Consider the following 27,527-nt stretch of genomic DNA (forward strand, 5'->3'; position numbering starts at 1 on the left):
TGCCCTCTCTTAAGACTGGAGAGGGAGGGAGGAGGGAGAGTAGGGAAGCAGGAGGGAAATGAGAGGAGGGGAGGAAGTGGAGATTTTGAAAGGAAAAATAAAATTAAAAAAGAAAAGTTATCCAAACAAAGGGAACTGCTAGAAAGTGCAACAGATATAGAAAAGTCTAATAAAGTCTAATAAAACTTGTCAATCATTAGTGTAACGAAATCACAAAATACAAGAGTTAAAATGTCAGAAGATGATATCTGAGAGGTTAAGAATGGAATGTTGCCTGTAGGTTGTGGCAGATAAAGTATCTGAATTTTGTTCTCAAAACATCAATCAATGAAGAGTTGTATTCATTAAAAATATATATGATTACATTTTTGGTTTTTCACATATAATTTGAGCTTTTGTGTGAGAAATAGTTCAGATGGGGCCATTTTTGGCTACTCAGACTGGAGAAAACAGACTATTGAAAGAATGTGGCAAGGACTTAGATGACGAGATAGATGAGTTTGGTAATACTTGGTGGGTGAATTCTTAGAATTCTGTGACAGGTTATTGGGAGTGAAGATCAAACCAGAGCTAAGAACAAAGCTCAGGCACAAGGTAGGGAAGCTTACCAGGTGATGACACCACTAAGTGTCAGTTTGAAGAAAGAAGTATCTCTTCTCGTCTTTACACACCTCAGAAAATGCCAATAGATGTTTTCCCTATAGAAGACCACTAAAGTAGCCACTTTTTCTTAAAGAAAGCTGGGAGATCCTAAAGAAAGCTTTTCCTGTTGTCCTTTGAGTTCTGTACATTAGGCGTTATATTATACATTTTCTAACTTTACATACAGAATATAGTTATCATATAGACAAGTATACTAGCTTCTAGACACAACAGGAATGAGGAAATGGTTAGCAATCTCTCATACAGCAAACAGTGATCTCAACTTCCTAGTAGTGACACCCTTGTGTAATCTTCCCTACTCATGAGTGGGAATTAACGTTTTGAACCAGTTCTAAGAATAACTAGTGGCAGAACTTTTAGCTTAGGTTATAAAAGGTCTGTGGCTTCTATTTTGGTTGTTGTATCTCATTCTGTGTCTTAGCTATCTCATTATTCAAAGGAATTTATCCATGTAAATGTATGTGGGTCCATGATTCAAGGCCTCTTGTGAGAATATGCAATGGATTCCTTTTCCAGTGAGACTTGAGATGACTGAAGACACGACTGACTGACCTCTAAGTCATCATTATGCTAAAAACAGCAATCTATAATCATTTGTCACAGCTACTTCTACATTCCTGATTACCTAAAACCATCAGAAAATAAATGTTTGGCCTGAATTACAGGTGGCACATACCTGTAATTCTAACATACAGAAGGTAGAAGCAGAATGATCATGAGTTTGGTGCCAATTTCAGCTATATAGAACATTCTAAGACATCCTGGGCTGCATGGCAAAACCCTGTCTTTAAATCAATCAGTAAATAAAACAAATGTGTATAGGTTCTTAACCATTGTATTTTGGACTAAATTGTTATACAGAAATAGCTAACTAATACATTTGGCTTTCTAGCAGAAATATCAAAATGAGTCAAATGTTTGATTAATAGTGATCATAAACTGTTTTGTTTATTTAAGTGTTAAAGCAGTACCTTAACAGAAACTTATTTTGTAGAGAAATAACAATATAAACATGAATATGCTTACCAGCTAACACATGGAGATATTAGTACTTCTGGGTTGTTCTCTATGACTATATAATTCAAAAGCTTTTAGACTGAATGAAGATAGGATAGGAATATTAGTCATTTCTGAATGGATGGATATAACAGAAATCAATAAGATATTTTAACAAAGAAATGGAAATATTTCCCTTTGAAGAGAGATCTCTGTAACATTCCTATTTTCAAAGTCTATGTTCAATAGGAAACAGGGTATGCCAATTATCCAGTAAATCTGACTCCAAAATTCCCTTCAGCATGTCTCTTACAGAGCGAAAATAGTATGATTCAGAGGCTAGAGACTGATTTGACTATTGTTAAGAATCTAACACTTAAACTTGGGCCTGTCTTGTAGTACTCAGGGCTAAATTCAGGGGCTCACATATGTTAGGTCAGTATTCTGAGCTATATCCATACCGGCAGCCATCCCTGGATCTCAGGTCACAAGAGCTACAGGTTCTCTTGGCCTCTCGTGTCCAAAAAATTCACCCAGTTATGTCTCCCCCATCTTTAAGGGATATGGTTACTGCTATCAGGTGGTAATGATTTTCTTCTGCTTGAGATGGGAAGTTCATGACCAATATTCTCTTCCTTGGGTATACAAGGCAGGAACCCACTCAAGGGAGAGATAAGAGGAAACAAAATACCAGGCAAGCAGGTGATTGTTTAGGGCCTCGTGCTATGGGTGTTTTGGATTTCCAGAGAGAAATAGTCTTTTAAGCTCAGGGCAGTTGCAAGTCAGAGCCCTAAGGCCTGGCTGGTTTTGTCAATCTGGCAGTTCAGTGTCAGAGCAAAGGACATCCCCAGCACCTGCGAAAAGAATTGAGAAAATGTGAGGTCTTCTAAAGAAAACATTTCTCCCACAGATACTGGGATTGTTAACACAGAAAAAGCAAGATTTCTATCATACTGTGACCACTCTCCAACATCACTCCACTCTAAGGAATTTCTCTCTTTAAGATTAAGAACAGCAATAGAAAGAAAATGGGAGAAATTGCAATATAATGGAAATGTGGAGGGTCTTGGAAACATTTTTATCTTCTTAGGAAGTCACAGACGCTTAGTGTATAGCCAAGTTGTCTTTATTGAACAGTATAAGAAAAATAAGTCAGCTCTGTCCAAGCCTTAGGTTTCTTTTGCTTCCAAGCAGAGACAAGATCATTTAATCCTTAGCACTTAACTAAGTCTTAAATGAAGTATAATATGCTCAATACTTTGGCAGAAAATAGTTTTATGAATATCACACAACAGAACAACAAAATTTTCCATTCACTTGTCAAACCAAGTACAAGCAGAAAGGGAAAATAATTATAATTTCCATCATTACTCCCTTCTTAACATAAAAGGTCATTTTTTCAAAGTAACTATTTTATCATAATCTTTTCCAGACCAGCTAAGTGAGCAACTAATGTGGAAATCTGCTTAGCACTCCTAATTTGACTGTGACTCATTTGTATCTCTAAGGGACACATTAATTTGATATATATTCTTATAACCATTTTTCTGTATGTTTCAAGTTGAGTTGATAATATAATCATTTGCTCCTTAAATAGAGAAACTCATGAATAACATGACATTTATTGCCTCATTTTTCTTCCCCAGGACTGTTCATTTAATCCTTGTGGGGATCCCGGGATGAAGCTCTTACCTGTATCACACATACACAGATGGTAATGATTCCAATATATAAGAAATTGGAGTGAAACCACTGTTTTGCTTTATTGTAGCAACCCTAGGGGAAAAATTATAGGCATGAATGGTATCATCCAATATGTCAACTTTATCAGGAAGGTTATCTGGGATGGCAGTTTGCACTTATTTAATACAGAGACTGACATCAGATGTTGCAGTTTTATTTCCCTTTCATATTTAAAGAGACAGACATGGAGAACATCAAGTCAGAGACCTTACAACTGATATTATCAGTATACTTGCACTTAACACAGAAGACTTAGCTCTTAACAGAGTTAAACTAGCTCCCAAGAAGTAAGTCAAAAATACATGTCCTTATGTTCTTTGGACACTCAGAGCTGATCTAAAAAATAACATATGAGATTATAGGTGTTGTGATCTTTGGATCAAGGTATATCTCAATATTTGCTTCAGGAACCAGCATCATAACCTCATAAAATTCCAGAGTTGTTGACTGCTGGTTGTCCTGTGATTTTTTTTCCTTGAACCTGAATATTTCTGTAGATTTCCAAACTCAAGAAAAGGTAATATGTGGTCAAGACAAGATCTTAGGGATTTGGTTTACTGGAAGATGACTCTGTTTTCTTCTAGATGAAGAGAGCCCAAAAATTAAGAGGAAAGGTTGATGGAGGAGGGTCATCTTTCTATGTGTTGCTTTCATTGGTTAATTAATACAGAAACTGCTTGGCCTGACAGGTCAGAACATAGGTGAGTGGAGTAGACAGAACAGAATGCTGGGAAGAAGGGAAGTGAGTCAGTCGCCATGAAGCTCCGGCCCAAGATGGACATAGGTTAGAATCTTTCCGGTAAGCCACCACCTCGTGGTGCTACACACATTAATAAAAATGGGTTAATCAAGATGTGAGAGTTAGCCAGTAATAGACTCGAGCTAATGGGCCAGGCAGTGTTGAAATGAATACAATTTGTGTGTTGTTATTTTGGGTGTAAAGCTAGTCATGCGGGAGCCAGGTGGGATGAAAAGCAGGCTTGCTTGCCTCATCACTACAAAAGGTGGTTTCTATAAACTCTTTTCCCAAAACTCTCATTCCTCCACATGCTTTTAACTCATCTCACAAAGAGAATGGATCTGCCATCTCCAAGGAGAGAGAGAGAGAAGACAAGCTGTTACTTAACAAGCTATTTTATCCTAATCATGTAAATTATACTTTAAACATGAGAAGACCTATCTTTTGTTGAATAATTGTCTAGAAACATCTCTGGACCAGTTTTACACAAACTACCACACACACAGAAAGAGAGAGAGAGAGAGAGAGAGAGAGAGAGAGGAGAGAGAGAGAGAGGAGAGAGAGAGAGAGAGAGAGAGAGAGAGAGAGAGAATAGTATAACAAAAGATTTTTCATTGTGTCTCTTAACTGGATTAACTTGCTCCTAGATTTTCGAGGCTTCTATAGTTACTGGGTGTTGTTTCCCTGCTCTTTTTGTTGTTGTTGTTCCAAATCCCCGGTTTCTAGGTGGAAGGTTTAGGTCCTTTCTGGAACAGTTTCTGATGTAATTAAGTTTGAACAAAAGAGCCAATAACAGGAAAATTGCTAACAAAATTACCTGAACATCTGCACCTGTTGGGCACGAAGATGGTGGACCACTAGTCCAATCACTTGAGCTATTTACACCACAGCAATGCAGCTGAAAGACAAGTCCCCCAAACAGGATGATTAGAAAATTAGCAAAAACCAACACAAACAACAAACCCTAAACTTTATATATAAAGGTATGCTTGTCCTTCAAATCTGACTCCAGAAGAAAAAAATCAGAATGGGTCTACTGCTGCAGCCTCTTTGGAACTAAATGTTCTAAGACTATTATATCGTTTTATTCATAGAAGAACTCTTCATAGAATACAAAGGGCATGTTTTGGTTATGTATTTATCTATTGAGTACTTTCTTCCCAGGAGGCCTTAAAACACAGAACTAAGGCTAATCACATTGATTCCCGAGATTATTGAAAATGATATATTTAGATACCTGCTTAGATGAGAAAACAGGAATGGTAGTTTTATATAGAGGAGAAATTTATGATCCAGCTATACCACTCTTAGACATACACCCAAAGGGCTCTGTTGTCCTACTAAAGGGAAACTTGTTTATACACTTTTATTGCTATTCTATTCACAGTAGCCATCCTAAATGTCCATCAACTGATGAATGGATATTGAAAATGTAGTACATTTATACGATGAAATATTATTCATATATTAAGAAAAATGAAATTTAGAAAATTTCAGGTAAATGGACGGAGGTGGAAACAATTGTCCTGAATATGATCGCCTAGACTCAGAAAGATAAATTTCATGTTTTTTCTCTTATATGTGGATGCTAACTTTGAATGTTTAGAATATTTGTTTAAATTGGAGTATAGATAGATGCCAGGAAACTAGTAAAGGGGTATGTGGATGCTCTCAAGAAAGAGGAGTTAGATAGAATTATGTCATATAAAGGAGATAAATAGAATGGGAATAATTAAGTGAGTTGGGGAATAGGAGGGTAGGGTAAGGGATAGAATACTGGGGGGAGGGGTAACTAACACAAAAGAGATCTGAAAAAAAGACATATGGAAACTTTTGCAGCAGTATGTTTCCATATATACATATATACAATTTAATATAAACAAATTTAAATGAAGTTATCTATAATTGAACAATAATCCCCCTAATAGACCTCAGACTAACAAATAAACCTTTATTGGAGCTGCTGGTCATTGGGGTTCTATAGTCCCTTACATATTACAAGCTACTGCTAATACCTCCAGTTACACTCCAGAACTTGGTACAAGACCCTATTGCTAAAACCACAACATATGTGAGTCATGGAGCATGGAGAGATACAGCTGGGTTGATTTGGAAGTTTGATACCTACTGGCTAGATTTCATAGTGTTGGGTGGTTCTGTATATGCTACCAGAGGAGAAAAGTGATCATAAATCTTCAGACTTGTGACCCTGAGGGCTGTAATAATGATCAGCCTAGCAAGACACTATTACTGGGACTATTGTGACCCAGATATCATGGGAGTAACCAATAACTTTCTCCTTGGATTTAAGACATCTTACATAAGATGAGACATATACTTGACACCATTTCGAGGGCCAATAATCTGTGACTGGATAAGCTATAGGCCCTTGCTAAAATAAACAAAATATCAAATCAGTTTCTAATGACTTATTACTATACCATAGATGAGTGTATCATTTAGCCATCATCAGGGAAGTTCCTTTCTTTAGTAGATGGTAATTATCACAGAGACCCACAATTGGTCAATGTTAGAAAATGGGGTACTCAGCCCTAAGCTGACATTTATATTACACCATCTTCTCCCAGGATTGAGGGATATGTGTGGAAGAATGGGCAGAAAGTTGTAAGAGCTAGAGGCAGTCGAGACTAATCCACTATAAGGGAACAGCATTTTCTGGGCACAACAGAGCTAGAGGCATTGAAGACTAATCCACTATAAGGAAACAGTATTTCCTGGTCACAACAGGGCAGTTTCGCATAGGAACTCACAGTAATTGTAACAGCATTCACAAAAATAGAACAAACATAAAGGGTAGAATGGCCAGGAAGTTCCGTCCCTAGCTGAAGAGTTATTGGCAACTGATTACTTCTGAAAGAATAGGCAGTTTTTAAGGATATAAGGTATAAAGTCTGGTAGGTGAACTTCACTCCTATGGGATAAGCTCACTCAAAAGTATATAGGTATCACTAACTGAACTCAGTAGGTTTATAAATAAAATGAGGATACAAACTTGAGTGAGTAGGGAAGTGGGAGCAGATCTGGGAAGAGTTGAGGGGTAAATATGTTCAGAACATATTGTATGAAATTCTCAATTAATAAAAATGATATTTTAAAAGAAGAGAAAAAGAAGGAGAGAGTTAGACTTCATCAAGTCTCTAGATTCACAATCCTTCAGGGAGACAGATTTCCTGCCATCAAAATACCTGTGAGAATAAACCAGTCAGATACAGGAAATGGTAAAATCCATAGGACAAATAACCTAATTTTTGTTCACATACACATATTATAAAGAACACTGTTATAGAGTAAAAGAAATTTTGAGACATTTCATTTAAATGCACCATTTGGACCTTCTTAGATCTTGATTTGTTCAAATCAGTTGAAAATTTTTGAGAAAATTAGAATAATATTTGGAATGAAGACTGTAGTCTGCATATAAATATATACTATATTTGAGGATTTATTTATTAATTATGTATGTGTATGTTCACTACACCCATGAAGAAACATGTAGAAGCAGGAAAGGGCTTCAGAGCCTTTGGAATTGGATTCCAGGAGGTTGTGAGTCACTGGATCAGTGCTATAACAAAACCAAGATCTTCTAGCAAAGCAATAAGTGCTCACTGAGCCAGACCCTTTAGTAATATTGGGTGAGATGATGTCAGGTTCAGTATTTCATTTTCTTTAGAATTTTCTAGCAAAATGTTTGGGGATTGAATGAGGGGTCAGTGACAAAGTTGATATGAAGCTGGTGACATGTATCAAAAGATTTACTCTTTTTGTTTTGTTTTTACTTTGTTATGTGTCTGAACATTAAAGGGAACCTCTAATCTGAAATGAAACAAATGAAGAGTTTGAAATATAGAGGGTGTATTTTTTCCAAGTCCTCCCATTTATTTTTGTGTTGTAACTTCCTATGTTATTATCGTCTATTCCATAGTAATCCATCATGATAGAATATATGATGATGGTACTCTTTGGACATATATCATGCCTGTACAAGGCTCGCTAGTGCATATTTGTCTGTCAGCATTCTAAGGGAAGAATGGAAAGTTGATATGTGCTTGTGGGTAAGGAGAAGCATGAGGAACGTGACACTAGAGGGCTAGGTTATAAAATGTAATCATTTTGTTGACTAGAGAATCAAAATATATAAACTAATCCAATATGATTTATTTGGGTCTTCTTTTCATCCTGTTAGGGATAAAGCAATGATCTTGTGTGAATAGATAAAGAATGAAATAGAATGCAGAAAAATTTGAACGAGTTGGATTAATCCCTATAGCTCTCTGCCTATGAGACCACAAACGATACTTTGGACTTTAGAACTGACGACCTTTGAGTCTGAAACCTTAGGAAAGAGATGCTGGTTTCTGGAAACCAATCCTTGGAATTGAGTCTCACTCATCTGAACAGGATTCCTTATGTACTTACATGTGACTGGATGAAGTCCCAGGCTGCCATGGTGCTGTTGTCTGTGTGATAATGTTGAATGCTGTCATTCAGACCCTCAGCCACTAAGTTGCTCAGCTGTGATAAATTACATTTCATCAGAGAAGACATAGTAAAAACAAGACGGATTTAAGGAATAAGAGATGTCTAGCGGACCAAATAATATATACCCTTGCCCAGGGGGCCAGAACTAGGGAAGTGAGATGAGGGCAGCTATATGAGAAAACAAGCTGAAGGCTATACGGCTTTGTAGGAAGATATACATAATGGACTTTTATCCTTCCATAACTATAGTTACAAAGGAAGGATGGTACAACCAAAGCCAAGGTCAAACCTTACTGAGAAGACTACCAACTCCAAGAGACAAGTAGACAGGAGGAAGACAAGAAAAAAAGCTTGTTTCCTTTTCTCTCGTTATCTTTCAAGGCATCATTCAAATACAATCTTCATGACATTTTATTTCTCACCTTAACTACGATTAACCCTCATCCTCCTACTTCATTTGTATGATTTACTACTAATTTGGTTTTACTAACTTCTCCACCGTGTATTCCCCATCTTAGTAATAAGAGAGGAAGCCATGCTCTTCGTAACTTACCTTTTGCTCATACACAAAGAGCAGGATGGCTAAGGCCACCTCAGCAAGGAGAATAATCATCAGCAGAACAAAGAACTGTGACAAAGCAGAGACATGATCAGAACATTGATGCCCACTTCTGACCTACCTCTCTCTGCCGTGGGAGAAAACAGGTCTACACGTGTGGGCATATGCTCTCATGCTCTCTCTCTCTCTCTCTCTCTCTCTCTCTCTCTCTCTCTCTCTCTCTCTCTCTCTCTCGCACATGTGCATACGCCCCCCCCCGCACGCAAAAAAAGTCATGCATGGGAACTGCTCCTGCCTCCCCAGGGCTTTCTAAGCCCTCTCTTGTTTTATGAACAGTATGTGTTCTTTTCCTACAGCTGGACTCCAGAGGGCAGATTAGCTACCCTCTAACTTTATTCTAACATTGCTGAGTCAATGTTTTAGCATCAGCCTAGTAAAACAGTTGCACAAAAAGCCAGGACATTGAAGCATGAGTTTGGGTCCTGGTCCCATATATCAGATTGAGTCTAACTCAAGAGAAAAGGTGGATGCTGATGAAGCTTGGGAGGGAATCTGAACAGAGAGGAAGAGGGAGCCTAATCATAGTTCCAAGTCAAATTTTTGTCTCCAAATTTAGAATTATGATGCCTGCATGACATTTATGCAAAAGCTTGGACAATTACAATTGTTCTTCACCTTTTAAAAAACTTAAACAACTATTTTGACTGCTTAAATCATTTTTCCTGTCTCTGATATTTCCTATCATTTTCTGTCTGGCTAAGAACTGTTTGATAATGCTTATTATTTTTGTTATCATTATTTTTATTGTTATTGATCTTGGCTCTAGTTTAAGTGTTGATCTGCAAGAGAATATTGACCACACGACTTACAGGATAACTGGGATGCAAACATATCAACCTCTTTTCTTAGTACACTAGAAAAAAATGTATCTTTTTTACTCCAATGCCAGTAGGTAAAATCTAAGCCTGACAATACTCCTCGGGTTGTTTATTTGACAGGGAACTGCTACAAATCTCTCTTCTATTTCTAGTGTCCAAGGTCCTTACCTAAACTGTATAACTCCTACTATAAAGGCTACTTTGTGCATGAATTAAGGAAGAATTCTACATCATTGGGGAGGGTCACTATGTTCAGAAGAACCTACTCATTGTTTTTCATCAGTTAATTACTATGTGTTAAAACCTGAAGTATATTATCACATAAAGATTTAGGCAGAAAGATAATAACTAATTTCAATCAGACATTGCGCTGCGAAAAGACATGACAGGGAAAAGGGCCATTATTGACAGTGCACCATGGTTATCAGAGATAACAGTAATATCTTATTCTACATAGCCTTGGGATCCCAGTCAGAAACAAACTAATATTTGTATATAATATCTTGGCTAATAAGAGCTGCTATGGTGGTTAACTTTAATTATCAAATTGACAACCTAGAATCAACTGGAAATTCCTCAATAAATTGAGAAATTGTCTAGGTTAGGTTGATCTGTGGGAATGTCTGGGAGGGACTATTATGACTGTTAATTGAAATGGGAGGACCAACCCTGACTGTTGGTAGCATTATTTCATGGGTTGGACCCTGAACTGTGCAAGTGTAAGGAAAGTTACCGGAGAATACACAGCAGGCAATCAATGGTTCATACACTGTTCCCTATTTTCTCTTGTGATGTGGGAAGTCCTTTTGTATATGTGTTGCTTTTGTTGGTTAATGAATAAAGCCGTTTTGGCCAATGGCTTAGTAGAGCAAAGCCAGGAGAGAAATCTAAACAGAGATAAAGAGAATAGGTTGAGTCAAAGGAGACACCATTTAGCTGCAGAAGGAAAAAGATGCCAGAACCTTATTAGTAAGCCACAGCCTCGTGGCAATACACAGATTAATAGATATGGCTTAATTTAACATGAAGAATTAGCTAGGAATGCACACCATTGACCAAATAATGTTGGAACTAATATAGTTTATGTGTGATTATTTGGGTCTGGGCGGCTGGGAAAAGAAAGCATAGTCTCCATTTGCACTCTTGACTGTAGATGTAATGCTTTAAGTTCCTGCTTTATTGTTCTACAATAATTGACAATATTTCCTGTATGTATAAGATCAAACAAATACCTTTCACTTCTAAATTTCTCTTTTATCACATCAACAGAAAGGAAACAAAATCATAAGAATATCACAGCTGCTGAAAGGACTCACCGACATAAGCAGGCACTTGTTTTCCTTGATTGAGCCCATGCAGCCCAAGAAGGCAACTACCATGATAATGGAGCCCACAATGACGAGTACATTGCCGAGTGTCAGGAAGGGAAGGTTACGGAAGAGCACTCCATAGGTGTTTTGGACCAGGAGGTAGATACCAAAACCCAAAATGCAGCAGCCACAGACCTGAAAGGAAGAATTCCATAGCATTCTAAGGTAAATGTAATTCTTTGTTTTTTAATTGTTTCTATTGAGTTATATATTTTTCTCCACTCCTTCCCTCCCCCTCCCCCTCCCCTTCTACCCTCTCTTGTGATCCCCACACTCCCTATTTACTCAGGAGATCTTGTCTTTTTTCTACTTCCCATGTAGATTAGATCCATGTATGTTTCTGTTAAGGTCCTCTTTGCTGTCTAGGTTCTCTGGGATTGTGAACTGTAGGCTGGTTTTTCTTTGCTTTATATCTAAAAGTCACTTATAAATGAGTACATATTATATTTGTCTTTCTGGGACTGGGTTACCTCACTCAACATGATGTTTTCTAGATCCATCCATTTGCCCACCAATTTCAAGATGTCATTATATTTTTTTCTGCTGTGTAGTACTTTATTGTGTAAATGTACCACATCTTCTTTATCCATTCTTTTATCGAGGTTGTTTCCAGGTTCTGGCTATGACAAATAATGTTGCTATGAACATAGTTGAGCACATGTCCTTGTGGTATACCCAAAAGTGGTATTGCTGGGTGTATACCTAATTTTCTGAAAAATTACCATACTGAAATCTAAAGCAGCTATACAAGTTTGCACTCCCACCAGCAACGCAGAAGTGTTCCATTTACCCCATGTCCTCTCCAGGATAAGCTGTCATCAGTGTTTTTGATCTTGACCACGCTTACAGGTGTAAAATGGAATCTCAGCATTTTTTGATTTACATTTCTCTGATAGCTAAGGATGTTGAGCATTTCCTTAAGTGTCTTTCAGCCATTTTAGATTCATCTGTTGAGACTTCTCTGTTTAGCTCTGTACTCCATTTTTTATTGGATTATTTGTTCTTTTGATGACAAATTTCTTGAGTTCTTTGTATATTTTGGAGATCAACCCCCTGTCCGATGTGGAGTTGATAAAGATCTTTTCCCATTCAGTAGGCTGCCAAATTGATTTGTTGACCATGTCCTTTGCTTTGCAGAAGCTTCTCAGTCACTTTCAGGAGGTACCATTTATTAATTGTTTCTCCCAGTGTATGTGCTACTGGGGTTCTTAAGTATCTCCTAATTTCTATTCTCATATCCTTGAGGTCAGAATCATCTGAAGGGAGGGGGGTTGGACTCACTCGACACTTGCCTCTTTACTCAGTTTTCCCACTATCATATAGAAAGGAAATAACAGCTTCTGCATATGAAGTAACACTTGCATCTTTTACTACACATATTCAGATGCCAAGGAAATGTCATACCTATGAGGGACTTAATACTTTTACTACATATAAGTATACACACACACACACACACACACACACACACACACACACATATATATATAGAGAGAGAGACACACACACACATATATTCTTCAGATGATCTATCTCTTGTCTGCTCAGTTGTCCATTCATGGCCTTTTCTTTGGAGAGTATGACAACATAAAGAAGATACTCTGTTTGAGGAAAGTTACCTTGATAGGCAGACTACTAGAGTAACCAAATTTATAAGAATAGTCTCATAAATACATGAGTACAGATTAATCTTACGTATGAAATGCAGCTGTTGAATTCAATACAATGAAACCTCCTTGGACATCTCTTTTTTCATATTAAATTACCAAACATGGACATATGTGTCTCAAACTTAACAGTTTTATTAATTCATATTAATTATACAAAATATTTCATTTTTTTGTTTCTGTACATCAAGTATATAGTGTACTTTGATCATATTCACCACTCTATCAACCTTTATGTGATTTTTCTTTTCCATTTTCCTCCTCCTCACTCTTAATAGTTCCCTTTTAGTTAAATGCTTTTATTTTTCTTGACTTTCACATATAAAGAAGATGCAATCTTTTTCTATATGGTGCTGACTTACTTCACTCAGAATAACCTCAAATTTCATTTATTTTTCTTCATAATTCCATCCTCCTTTATGTCTAAGAAAATCTCTACTATATACATATACCATCTACTCTTTACTCTCTGCTGATGGATGTCTAACCTGCATCAACTATTTAGCTGTTATGAATGATCCTGTGAAAAGCATGGGGTTCAAATATCTTTGTAATAAGGTGATTATTTTTTCTTTTGGAGACAAAATGAGTAGTAAAATTGCTAGATTATCTGGAATACCAAAACTTGAAAAAAAAAGAATTAAAAAATGTACAATTGACAAATGAACAATGGAAATAAGCAGTTTTAAAAGAATGAAGTGTAAATGTAAATATTGAAAAACATTCAATATCTTCAGCTATCAAAGCTTTATAGAGACCCCATTTCATTCTGTCAGAATAGCTATCAAAGAAAATTATCAACAACAAATGCTGACCAGGATGACAGAAAAAAGAACCTTTTCACATTATTGGTGAGAATAAAAATTAGCCTAGATACTGCAGAATTCATCACTTAGGTTCTTTTTAAAAAACTAAAAAACAGAACTTCCATATTATTTCTCCTTCTGTCAATATTCTTCCATGTGGTCAGGGAGTAGGAGAGTGTAGAATTTAACACCCAAATTATAGCCCATTTCTCATTTACAAATGCCAGCTATTTGCAAAATTACCCCAAAGCCTCCAGGGAGATTTGGCACCTCCATTATTGACTGCACTGATACCTTTCAGTTGTATTGTTGTTGTTGTTGTTGTTCTTGTTGTTGTTGTTGTTGTTTTTGTTGTTGGGAGGGGTTGTTTTTTGAGACAGGGTTTCAATGTAACTTTGGTGCCTGTCCTGGAACTAACTCTTGTAGACCAGGCTGGCCTCGAACTCACAGAGATTCACCTGCCTCTGCCTCCCAAGTGCTGGGATTAAAGGTGTGCACCACCACCACCTGGCACCTTTTAGTTTTTAGGCTTATAGTGTGACAAAATGGCAGGAGGGGAGGAAATTATTGTTTCTTTATATGTACAGTCTCGAGGTGTGCACAGTTCACATTCTAGACTACATTCTTTAGCTGAAAAGGAAGGACAGGTTAACTGGGATGGAGGGGTGTTATTTCAGACATGTTCAAAGGAGACACTTACCCAAAAGAGCAAGTTAAAGATGAACAGGACATATTTTAGCAGTTTCAGGCTGCTCATGCCCATTCTGGGAGAGTATGACCTAAAAAGCAGAAAGAATGAGAAAGGAATAGTTTAGAGGATTTGGCATTGTAAAGTAGCACAACAGACTCCAAAATGCAAGTGTTTAGAGTCAAAGGATTGTCACCACCATCTTGTATTGAGCTATTTATCTCTCCTTTGGAAATTTTCCCTAAATCTTGCTTTCAAACTTTGAAAATTGACGTCCATGTTGAACAAGCATCATCTTGAACACTGAACGTTACTCCAATTCAGTAAGCAATGTTTGGTGTTGCACTACGCCCCATGACCCAACGATAGAGCTATTCCAACAGCAAGGTGAGTCTCAGTGGCACAGACTAAGCCAGTGCTTTTGGTCCTGTGTGATATTAGTGACTAATGTCTGACTGCTCAAGAAAAAGCCTCTGAGGCCAAGACTGGCTGATCAATGTGCAAGGCAGAAAGCCAGGGACTTGATCGGCCATTTCCTTAACTGTCTTGAGATTCATTACTAACTGAATTTGCTGTTTTTGTTCATTTTTTTATTTTGTGATTATATTTTTAATTACAATATCTTTCCCTCCCTTTCCTTCCTATGAACCTCTCATATATCCCTCTCAACTCTCCTTCAAATTCATGGCCTCTTTTTCATCAGTTGTTATTGAATGGTCAATAAACCTCTCCAGATGAAAGTGGAAGGTGATATACATATGACTCATCTGTCCTCTTATTCACAATTATCTAAGAAATTTCTGTTCTAGATATGGCCATGGCTAAGTATTATGCATCTTCCAATAGATGTTGATCTTATAGCAGAAATAACACACAAATACATAATGAGACATTAAAAGGGTCCACAATATGAGCACAGTCTTTTAAGTGAGGCTATCATTTGTTTCAGCAAGGATACCACTGTGTGGATATATATGATGTATTACATGGTAGGTAGATGCATATATGTGTGTGTAGGCACCAGAGAAGTACACATGGTATACAGTTCTGTCACACACAGAGTGAAGAGGGAGAGAAATGGGATGGACAGTGAAAAAGTGGAAGAGATAGAGAAAATGGGGAGGAAGAAAGAGGGGAGGGAAGGGACAGAGAGAAAATTATGTCTAGACAATGCCCATCTAGATAAACCAGGGTAATCTCTCATTTCAAACACGAATATGATGGCAAATGCCTGTAATCCCAGTGCTGGGGAACCTTAGACAGGAGGATTACAAATTTGAGGTCATCCTAGGCTACATAATATAATACTTGCTACATATATGCAAATTAACCTGTTAAAGCTAAAGCTGAAATGCTTGAGATAAAAATACACTGGGACATATTATTGGTAGATATTATATAAGGAGAAATTAGTGAACTTTAAGGTAGTAAAAAATCATAAAAGGACATATAATAGAAATTTAAATGATAGAGCACCTCTAAATAAAGTAATATTGAGTATCATAATTTGTATGTAATGGAAGTACCCAAGTAAGGAGAGGAAAAATACTTGAAGAATTAATACCTTTAATAAATTCTGAAGAATATTAAAATAATTTACTCACATGACAAAGAAGATCAATGAAATCTAAAAATAAGAAATTTATACTCTATAGTGAAATTTAAATGAAGTACACAATCAATGTTATAAGCAAAAATCTTAAAATAGCCAAAAGAAACAAGATATGTTTGGCACAAAATAGTTAATATGAAGATAAGATTTATAAGATAACAGTCAGTCCAGGAAAGACTAAAGTAATGCATTTAAAATACTAAGATGCACCCCAGAAAAATCACCTCAGGATTTTATAATCAGTAAAAAAAAAATTGGAAAAACTAAGAAAAAGCAAAGAATATAATATACATATGAGATTTGTTCATGATATTAAAAAGACATAACTATAACACGTACAAAAGCTAAGGGAATTTCTTCTCGGTAGATCCACACTATAAAAAGCATTCAGGAAAATCCTCTAGGTGAATTGTTAGACCATAGACAAGACCAACGTTACTGCACAGATAAGTAGACCACGTGTTCTTGTTAGTTGTGATTTGAATCTTAAATGACCCCTAAAGAATCATGTGTTAAATGAAGACTTGGTCCCCAGCTGATAATGCTATGAAAAAGTAATAAATTCTCATGTTATCAAAAGGTGATAAATTCTTTAGGAACTGCAGCCTGTTTGAAAGATTTAGGCTACTGGGGCATGCCATTGCAGGGTGTGTCTTTCTATATCTCTCCTTCTATCTACCACTGTCTCTCTTCTTTCTTCATGTCCCTCTTTCTTTCTCAACCATGTGACAAGAACACTTTTGCTCTGCTCTGTGCTCTCACCACAGTGTTTGACCCTCAGCACACAGCCAAACAAATGGGACAAGTTTTCCTCTTTTTAGTTGATTTCCTAAAGATTTTTGTCACAATAATGAAAAGTAAACTTCACATTATTTAAATATCTTTAATAAACACTAGACTGTGAAACACAGTATCATGTGAGGTTAAAATATATGTAAAAAAGAAGCTTGTAATAACAATAACATTGAGTCTGGAAAGGTTAAAAATTGAAAATTTTTGTATTGGATGTAGAGTATCATTAGCTCACAGCCACTGTGGTTACATGCATTGGTGCCCTACATGCACTGGTGCCCTACATGCATTGGTGCCCTACATAAAATTGCAGCATGAATTTAGGACAGCTCACAAGGTTCAGGAGCTGCTGGCACTTGCTGAATGCGGGGAAATAGAAAGTCAGAGGTTTTTGGAAGTATGGCCAGTTGCCAATGATCTAGTAGATGCCCCACACCAGGGAACCCATGGGCAGCATTGACTAAACTCAGGTTTATAAAAAAATGAGAACACAAAGTTGGGAGGAAAATGTTTTGTAGTGTTTGGGGATGGTTAGAGAGAGACAGTGTAAGTACATATGGCCAAAATACATTATATACGTCTACAAAACTCCCAGAGAATACATAGAAATAATATTTTAAATAAATAATTATAAACTGAGGGTTCAGTAGGGGATGGAGAAGAAAAGTAAATACAGGAGGAAGGGGTTGGATGAGGGACAAAGGTGGCACATGCTATAATCTCAACACTTGCTTGCAAAGTTAACCCTCAAGGACAGAGGTGGGAGGATTGAGCCGTGTTCCAGGCCAACCCAGGGTACATGATTAAAGCTTGTTACAAAAAATAATTACAAGTATTTTTGGAGTGGGATAGCAGGTTTGGGGGCATAAGCCAATGAGTTGGCTATTCATTGCTGCCCTATTTACAATAGGTAAACCTTCCTTTCCCTTCTAACCTTCCTCTTTCCTCTTGTTGCTTTGTCTCAGACCCCAATTCAAGTTATCCCCTACTGACCAAAAGGTTGCTCCTTTTGGGGCAACAAGTAGACTGAAGGCAGACCCACATCTCTCCTACTGCTCCTGAGTTCCAATCCCTTAGCCTCATCGCCAGCTCTATAACTGGAAACCTGACCCTTTCTTCTCGGACCCCATTTCCAACAGATCACAAAACTTTCTCCCTCAACCTTCCTTTCCTCAACTCATCCCAGTATTGTAGCCTCAAACACCAGTAGGTATTCACTATAAATACACCAGCTGAACAGGCCATGAGAACAGGCAATACATAACCAGAGAGGAAATAGAAGCCAAGGAACAAAGTATCTACCCAACAAAGACAAATCCAGAAATCAGCACCTAAACCTATACTCATTCCCAACTCAGATGCCTAGATGCCAGGATAAAAACACAATCAATGCCTCTACTAGAGCCCAGCTATGCAAACACAGCAAGACTTAAATATTTCAACATAACTTAAACACAAGAAAAAGAAAGACTGCAAAACAGCTTTTATGAATATGATAAAGTTCCTTAAGGAGAAGATAAAGAAATCTCTTAAAGAAAGGAAATCTATATATTGACTTTTTTTTAATCAATCATCTATTGTGCAATCAGAATTAGAGTTCTTGGGTTTAAACAATGACTAGAGCCTCCAAATAACTATTAAGACTTATTTAGCTTTGTGGGTGGTGTTTTCATGCAAATGAGCAAGGGTGGGCTCTCTGTTCTGTAGTTCTGAGTTTGGTTTTAATGCTCTGTTCTGCCTGTGTATACAGTATGTTAAGTCCTTAGAGACTAAAAATACTGCTTTTGTGCAACCGTATTTTGAATAAATCCACCGCAGTGTTAAACACAAGGACAGGCAAACTGATTGTGTGTTCTGACTTTTTTTCTGACTGCTGTAACTTAAGTTTTGAAATTGAATTGCTTTGAATAAATCGAAGAGTTGTTAATTAAAAAAATACAATAAAATACAAACAGTAGAAGGAAGTGAATAAAACTGTTAAAGACCTAAAATTAGAAATAGAATCAATAAAGAAAACTCAAACTGAGGGAATTCTGGAAACAAGAAAATTTTGGAATTTGAACAAAAACTACAGAGACAAGCTTCATCAACAAAATACAACAGATGGAAGAGAGAATCTTAGACACTGAAGATACAATAGAAGAAACGGATTCACCTATCAAAATACGAAATCTAAAAAGACACCTGACACCAAACACCCAAGAAATCTGGAACACTAAGAAAAGACCAAACCCAAGAATAATAGGTATAGAGGAAGGGGGAGAAACCCAACTCAAAGGCTCAGAAAATATTTTCAACAAAATCATAGGAGAAAAATTTTTTAACCTAAGGGAGATGCCTATAAAGATACAAGAAGCATACAGAACACCAGATAGATTGAACCAGAAAAGAACGTCTCCTTGCCACATACTATCAAAACACTAAACATACAGAACAAAGAAAGAATATTAAAAACTGCAAGAGAAAAAGATCAAATAACATATAAAGGCAGACCTAATAGGATTACACTTGACTTCTCAATGGAGACTCTAAAAGTCGAAAGTGGCTAAACAAAGGTGTTTAGACTCTAAGAGACTACAGATGCTAACCTAGATTACTATTCTTAGCACAGATGGAGAAAATAAGATATTCCATGATATAGTAAAATTTAAACAACATTTATCTACAAATCTAGCCTTACAGAAGGTGCTAGAAGGAAAACTTAAGCCTAAGGAGGTTAACTACATCAGTGAAAACACAGCATGAAACATGAAAACACAGCAAAATCAAACGAAGGGAAGCAAACTCATGTGCATGTGCGCGCGCGCACGCGCGCGCGCGCGCGCGCACACACACACACACACACCTCCACCAGCACTACAAACAGCAAAATAACAGGAATCAAAAATCATTGGTCATTGATATCTCTCAGTATCAGTAGCCTCAATTCCCCAATAAAATGGCACATACTAAAAGAATGAATATTAAAACAGGATCCATCCACCATCACCAGGCTAAGAAGTTAGAAGTTAAGAAGTCTAGACAGTTCAGAAACAGTAGGAAGGAATCTACTATTATTTTAATAAAAACACACAGTATTAAACTGACTCCTAATTATGACCATAAATTCAGTCAAACTGAATCTGAGAAATGGCTGTTTTAAGTAGACAATAATTAACACAGTGACCCACAACTTGCCAAGGTACAAAGAATACGAAATTGATGAATGTTCTGATCTAAAGACGGAACCACCTCCCTGCCAGGGCTCAAGGATCATCTCAGAAGAGGAGGCATGATGAAGTAAGAGCCTGAAGTGGAGGATGACTACAAGAAAACATTATTTTCTAGACACAGCAGGGCCATTGCACATTTGAACCCACATTGCTTTGGACGGGATGCACAAACCCTAAGCAAGCCTAGTCCAGACCAAATCTCAACATAGAGAGGGGAGATGGGCACACTATTCTACCCCAAGCAGTGACAATATTGGCAAATTTTAGGGGCTATGAGTAGAGTATAGGCCCTGCTAAGTCAACCACTCTCCGATGGGAGACCTCATATCTCCCATTGAAGCACAAGCTGGTCTTGAATATTTTTTATGAAAGGATGTAAAAGGATAGAAACTGTGGGTAAATCAGTGAAGAGGTGGGAGAGGTAGTGAATATAATAAAAATGATGTGTGAAACTTTCAAAAAGCCAATTAAAATGTAAAAGAATAACTATGGTGAGTAACAAAAGATAGATATAAAAGTGCATAATGCATGATTCCAGGTATATAACATTTAAAAAATGAAAAAAAAATGTAGAAACGGAAATCAGACAAGAGATTGCATGAAAATCTAAAACCTCTTTCCTCTCTTTTGCTCATGTTCTTTGCTAAAATATGTTCCTTTCTGTCCTCAACATTTATTCTGATCAGTTACTAACCGTTTTTTCACTCGGTTATATCATTTTTCCATGAGATCTTCTATGATGTCTAATTTTTATAGCTAGTCCTCACTCCTAGAAGGAGTGCCTGCACTATCTCTGAATCTCTTTCCTTATATCAAAATCCATATTACAAGCATCTCTTCCTTCATTAGGAGGAAAACTTTCAAAGTAGGCATACCCCATTCACCTTTGAATTACTAGCACCTAGCACAGCAGATAATGACACCAAAAATTAATAAGATTGTTAAACAAATAGTTTTACCTCATTTAGTAACTCCATATTCTAATATAGTAGAATAAACAAGATACTACAGAGTCAGGCGCCTTGAGATTTTTGTTGTTGTTGTTGTTGTTTTTCTCATTTTTTTATTAAAAATTTCCATCTCCTCCCCTCCTCCTCCCCCTTCCCTCCCCTCCCTTCCACCCATACCCCCACTCCGCCCCTCTCCAAGCCAAAGAGCCATCAGGGTTCCCTTCACTATGTTAAGTCCAAGGTCCTCCCAGCTCCCCCTGAATCCAGGAAGGTGAGCAACCAAACTGACAAGGCTCACAGTGAGCCCATCCATGCTGTTGTTGTTGTTGTTAATAAATGATGCTTTAAACAAAGGAAAATAAGTTCTTCATCAACTATCAGGGAGTCACATAAGTCCCAGCATCCTTGAGTCCTATTACAACTTTTTCAAATATATATATACACCCATTTTCCATCAATGACCAAGATACCCTCAAGCCTGTGTGTGTCATCATTGACTCTTTCCTTTACAGAAAGCAAAAAGGTATCCGTTTCTTCCCTTTCTGGTTTTCTGCTTACTCGGATTCTTGTCAAATTGAAGGATAAAATCTGCCCAGTTGATGAATATGGCCACTTCCTTTGCAAAAATGGCCCTATTTTCTTTTAAGCCCAGGCAAATTTCTCCTATCCTCCCTATACCATTACTGGCCAGTTTCTAAGACTCCCACTCTTGTAACATTCAGCAGAACTGACACCAACCTAACAGTTAAAAGCTGTCACTTCCACCCCTTGACTCACAGTGTTTTCATGGGTTTCTTTTTTATGAAGAAAGCTCCTGACGTCAATTTCCAGGAAACCTTCAAGACTAAACCACAATGATCTGAGGCCAGATCCCAGGACCCAGTGCAGGAATCAGAGCTAAATACCATTTAATTACTCCAAGCAAAGAGCTTGGACTTGTGAGCTATCTTGTAGGTTCCTAGTTTGATCGATCTCTCTCTCTCTCTCTCTCTCTCTCTCTCTCTCTCTCTCTCTCTCTCTCTCTCTCTCTCTCATCTGTAATTCAGCACCATCTACTCTTGCCTTAAGTGAGATCAAGTTTAGAGGTGGCTGTGGTTAGACAGAAACTTCAAAAAAACTCTAACAGTTTTTGAGCTCTGTCTTTACAAAATTCAGTTGCAGAGGGCAATATGTAGCTACAGCAAGTAGCTTTGCTTTTTTCTACATAGACAATTTATGAGATATTAACAAGTTATTCTCACCAGGCTGTGGTGGCACATACCTTTAATCCCAGCACTTAGGAGACAGAGGCAGGAGGATCTCTGTAAATTTAAGGCCAGCCTGGTCTACCAGTTCCAGGACAGCTCAACAAACAAAAAACAAAGAAACAAAGAAACAAACAAAAAACCCCAGTGATTCTCAAACAAAACCAAAAGCAAGGCAGTAAGGAATGCAAAAATTCCATGGTCAGAATTTTTGAAACTAAATAACAATTTAAGTGCCAACCAACACTACTACACAGACATGATGCCAATGGACCACAAGAACCAGCACGGCACAGTAACCCACAGGATGCAGTCATGGCATTACTTGGGCGTAACAAACAGGGGTCTAATGGTCCTTAAGACTCACTCAACAAGAAGGAAATACCAGAAACCTAGCTAACTACCCAGGGCTCGTGAAGGTGTGGATCCTGGGGGATAACCTACAGCTGCCACTTTACTAAGCCAGCATAATCACTAACTACATTCTAAATGATTATCCTTATGCCCACAGATAAGTGTACATCAGTCCTCAGTCCACATCAGTTCAACTTCTGTTTTCAACAGACAAAAGCCATTAAGAAAGCCACCACCCACCAAAATCGGAGCCCAGTATCAATGAATCTATGGAACAACATTCATATGGGATCGTTGCAGAGAAGGTGGCAGAAAGGCTGCAAGAGCAAGAAGATCAGAAAGGTTTTTTTTTATCTCTCAGGAATGTTGGAAGATACACACATAAAGTCTCACCCATGTGACTGCCTAAACATGAGTAAAACAAGGACAACAGTAGCACTCTAATGTGGATTGGGGAAAAGCCCACAGGGCCCAAACCTAGACAAAGAATCACAGGCAACTAAAGGATTCTGAGAATAGGAGAAAAAAAATCTTATCCAGGGAAGAGTCCATCAATACTTATCTAATACCAAATGGTCAGTCACAAAAGCATACATGTAAGTAATAATATATGGACTGAGCAGGTGTAATTATGTATGTATCAATGTGTGTGTGTGTGTGTGTGTGTGTGTGAGAGAGAGAGAGAGAGAGAGAGAGAGAGAGAGAGAGAGAGAGAGAGAATAATTAATGACAAAAGAGTCTGTGAATTTGAAAAAGAACTGTGAGGGGTATACAGGAGGGCATATGGGGAGGAAACAGAAGGGGTTTGATGTAATTATAATCTCAGAAGGTAATAGAAATAATTTAAAATCAAAAGTGAATGGCTTTTATGTGCACCTTTTAGTAAACTTGTTGTAAGTTAACGTTAATGTGGATCTGTAAGAGAAAAGTATACTTACAAAACTGCACAATTTTTTATACTGAAAATTCCTCATTCATAATACTGTGTCATTACATCGAGGTCTATTTAGTCTGGTTAGGTCTATTTATAGACAGCTCAGCTTGGGTCAACTCAAGACAGGCAGACCTTGATGGAAGAGCCTATCTGTTATTGATATGCTCCACAGATATATTAGCACATGGGCCTGCATGTCAGCCTAATGGCAGCTTCAGCAAAGCACAGAGCTTTGGTGGACTTGCTGCTCTGCAGGTAGGATCAAGTGGAGACAGATTGCAAGTTATCACTGACCTGCAGTTGCTCCCGGGCTTGGCAAACCAGGGTGAGCAGTGTAACTTGGTGAAGATGACTCATTGAGTTCAAAGCGTAAAGATCATTGTTTGATAAACAAAACTTTAGAAACAAGCTTAGTTTAAGTTCCAGCACTGCCGCTTATAATTATAGCCTTGGACAATTTCCTTAAGCTGTCAAACTTCAAGTTTCCTCATCTTTCAATAGGGATTTAATATTGCCTTCAGAGTTGTTCTAAGGATTCAATATGATAGAATTTCCTGAATGTTTCCGTGCTGGAGGTTCAGGGAGTGCTGCGTGAAAGACTGAGTCATTGCCAGAGTGGCCCTGAGCTCCTGAGTCATTGCCAGAGTGGCCCTGAGCTCCTGAGAGCTCTCAGCTGTGAAATACCTTAAGGGCCAGAAAGGCTTTAATAACTGTTTCCCTTGTTTTGTTTCTTGGAAATACTTCTTTAAAAGTTTTTTTGTTTGCGTTTTATAAGAAAAAGTTCATGAAAAGAAAACTAAGGAAGAGAAAAGGAAAATGAAGTGAGGAAAGGTAGATCCAAATGATAGGGGGAGGTGTCTCCTCCCACTCGGGAGCTCAGCAGGATGATACTAGCCATAACGGGGCTAGCGATGTTTATAATGAGGCTATTACTTAAGCTAGGAGCAGTTACCCAGAGCTCTCACACAGTCCTCCCCGTAGATGTTATATCCTCTTTAATATCTTAAAACCATGAAGAACTTTGCAGTAAAACATATTTCTTTTCTACTTGGCGAAAATGGATAATCAGTACAGAAGATTTGCCTCTATAACCCAACATAGTAACTCATGGCTTATATTGTGAGCTCTTACTTACTGGCTTTGCAAGTACATATTTTCTCTTTTCGAAAACCTTTGTTCAGACAGTCTTCACAATCCAAATACCCAACCACCCGCTTGCCCAGCATCCGCAACCTTAGAGACCAGATCTAGACAGGTGTCTGGTTTCTATGCATTCTTTGTGCTTCAACATCTACACCTAAGTGTAGCTATTACTGATAACATCCCAAGGACAGGTGCCTAGTGCACAGAGGGACCTACATAGTGGATGCTTGTTGAGGTATAAGGAAGTATTATAGGCTGACTATGAACACAAGCCAATATATGAAGAAGCCAAGATGAACACAAGCCACTATAGCTAAATCAACACACTAATTGTTGGAAGGAAACTTAAGAAAAAACGAATGACTACAACTTCACCCCCCCCCCCCAAATAACCTCTACTTTTCCTTCTGATCAAGGGAAACAATAAGGTTAAAGAGGAAGAAATCTGCCTCTCTTTCCCAATTCAAAGACATATTCTATCAAAACTGTTGTGTCTAAATGTCAGGCATAGCTCTGCCCTGAAATAGACCCGGGACTTGTCTGTTCAGTAAACTTGCCATCTACTTTCAATTGCCAAGTAGGAGAAAGGGCTTGGTGCTTCCTGTGATCATGTGACTATTTTCTCTTGCTTAATTTCATTTCTATCATGCCTGTGGCAAGGAGTGGGGGAGTAATGCTTCTCTGAGTGCATATTCAGTGTTCTGTAGCTGTAATGTTACTAGACCCAGTCTGGATAATAAATTCATAAGAGTGTTTTCTCTCAAGGAGTCTTTGGCAGACTCTCAAACACCTGCATTTTGTGTACATTCTCTCAACTTTTTATAGAAAAGAGCACATTGTATTGTGTTCTCTGTACCCCTATGTCTGCCCCCCATGGTAGTCTCTTTGTGATTGACAATCACATCAGTTATCTTTGTGTGTTCAGCACCTGAACACAATGCCTGGCCATTGGAGCATTGTAGGGTGGTAGGAGATGGGAAAGGAAAGCTGTAGCTTGAGGGCTTCCGGCCAGTCAGAGGCTAACCAGAGGGCATACGAAGCTAAGAAAACAATGGGGTTTTTCCTTTTCAGCTCTGTCTCATGTTAACAAACAAAGCTTTGAGTGATACTAAGGTAGTTGTGATGGCCGGGACTTGGGATCACTTCCTGTACATACAGGTAAGAGAACGTTGTGTTAAAAGAGAAATAATCTTAACTGACCCACACAGGAAACCACATTTCGGTTCAACATCTGCTCCTAATCAACAAGTTTCGAAACAGTGAAGATTCCGTTTTAAGATTGAGAAACCAAAACTTTGCTGCCCAACAGACACCATTCTTTGGTTCGGTCCGCCAATATATGTGATTGACTGAAGAGTCCCTTCAGGGCAGAATTATTTTTGGACAAATTCTCCCTTCTTCCTCATTTGTCCTCCTTATCCGCAGTACCTGCCAAAGCACTGTCAGACTACAAGGGATGCCTAAGCCCTGATTCTTAACTTAGTTTACTAAAAACTGATCGTTATTTCTAATTATAAGGTTTAGTAGCCTCTCAGGGAAACTATGGTAAGCTGTGGCTTTCTCCCCATCTTCTCCCCTGATTTTGAGGTGAGTAAATGAGGTCACAGGGGACTTTCTTCTCTCTCCTTTAGATTATAAATCAAAAGAGCTCTCATAGTTCCTGAACCAAGAAGGACCTGACACAGACATTTTGTATTGACAAGGGATGACCATGTTAGTCTCAGAAAATCAGGACCAAAGCTTGACTATCACTCTGCTGAATACCTGCAGCCTAAAATTAGTTTGGGTAGTTAGTTAGTAAATTAGTTAGTAAATTAGTAGCTGGAAACTACTGCTGTATCGAATGCTGTGTTTTCTCTCAGCTGAGCACTTTTTATGAAGTTGTTAATGTCCATGCTTCATATATCAAGGATTAGTGTATGGAGAAAGAAGCCCTTAGGTTCCAATACTTGCATTGCTTTTTGAAAGCCCCCAAACTAAACATCCCCGAGGCTATCTTGGAATAAAATCACTAAGCAGAGTTACAGGGAACCCCACTGTGTCGCAGGTTTCTTTTTACCTATTTTATACCAAAACGCAACCGTCAGAGCACTAACTTCCCTTATAAAATGTTTTCAGATGAAGACAATACGTCTTGTGGCTACTGTTCTAAATCACTTCAGCTATTACCTCTCTCCCCAGTTTAAAGTCAAAACTCAAGTTTTTTAAAGCACCAGCAACAGAGAAGATCTCCCCCATTTCTCCCCTCACACAGAAAACTTCAGCCATCAGAAACCACCATACAAAGTAAGCAATTCAGCGCTATAGAAATGTAGGCTCAAGGATGCTCAGGCCCAAAGAGATATCAGATAACAAAGTCAATCCAAGTATTTCTAGCCTGGTTGCCTGAAGGAACTGCTGATCTAACTAACGGTGAAATCAGAAATTTTAAAGTTGCTGCAGAGATTAATGGGGACTCTTAATGTGATGTGCCCCACATGAGCTGGTTGGGAGGACGTTAAAAGCCGTAAGTCTTACCTTTTGTAGGCAGTATCCCTCAGCACTTCAGGTAGAATTTGTTGATTATCTTTAAGGTGGCCAGCACCGGCTGGTAACACAGAAGTCTGGGTCTATTTGTGTAAAAGGAGAAGTGAAGAGAGAAAAAAATATGGTCGTGCTGTGAGGACAGGAAACCCAA

The 27,527-nt window shown here is 37.9% G+C and overlaps 1 protein-coding gene across 1 annotated transcript; it reads right to left on the reverse strand.

Annotated features, from left to right (window-relative positions):
• Positions 1-1,580: 1,580 nt before the first annotated feature.
• Positions 1,581-27,527, reverse strand: Cd53 (CD53 molecule). The gene is made up of 8 exons (XM_038311466.1): positions 27,368-27,527; positions 14,622-14,700; positions 11,395-11,583; positions 9,195-9,269; positions 8,579-8,674; positions 4,959-5,039; positions 3,352-3,435; positions 1,581-2,513 (listed from the first exon to the last, which is right to left on the reverse strand). The coding sequence occupies exons 2-8, from the start codon at positions 14,682-14,684 to the stop codon at positions 2,442-2,444; spliced, it is 660 nt and encodes a 219-aa protein (XP_038167394.1). The 5' UTR covers positions 14,685-14,700; positions 27,368-27,527; the 3' UTR covers positions 1,581-2,441.

This window comes from Arvicola amphibius, chromosome 14 (genome assembly GCF_903992535.2).
Source record: "Arvicola amphibius chromosome 14, mArvAmp1.2, whole genome shotgun sequence".
Taxonomy (NCBI): domain Eukaryota; kingdom Metazoa; phylum Chordata; class Mammalia; order Rodentia; family Cricetidae; genus Arvicola; species Arvicola amphibius.

Excerpts from the sequence above, each read along its gene's own strand:
- Cd53 (XM_038311466.1), bottom strand. The coding sequence starts at position 14,684 with ATGGGCATGAGCAGCCTGAAACTGCTAAAATATGTCCTGTTCATCTTT. Across the intron at positions 11,584-14,621 it reads TCTTTAACTTGCTCTTTTGG|GTCTGTGGCTGCTGCATTTT; the intron begins GTAAGTGTCTCC and ends TCTTCCTTTCAG. Across the intron at positions 5,040-8,578 it reads GGGACTTCATCCAGTCACAT|CTGCATTGCTGTGGTGTAAA; the intron begins GTAAGTACATAA and ends CTTGTCTTTCAG.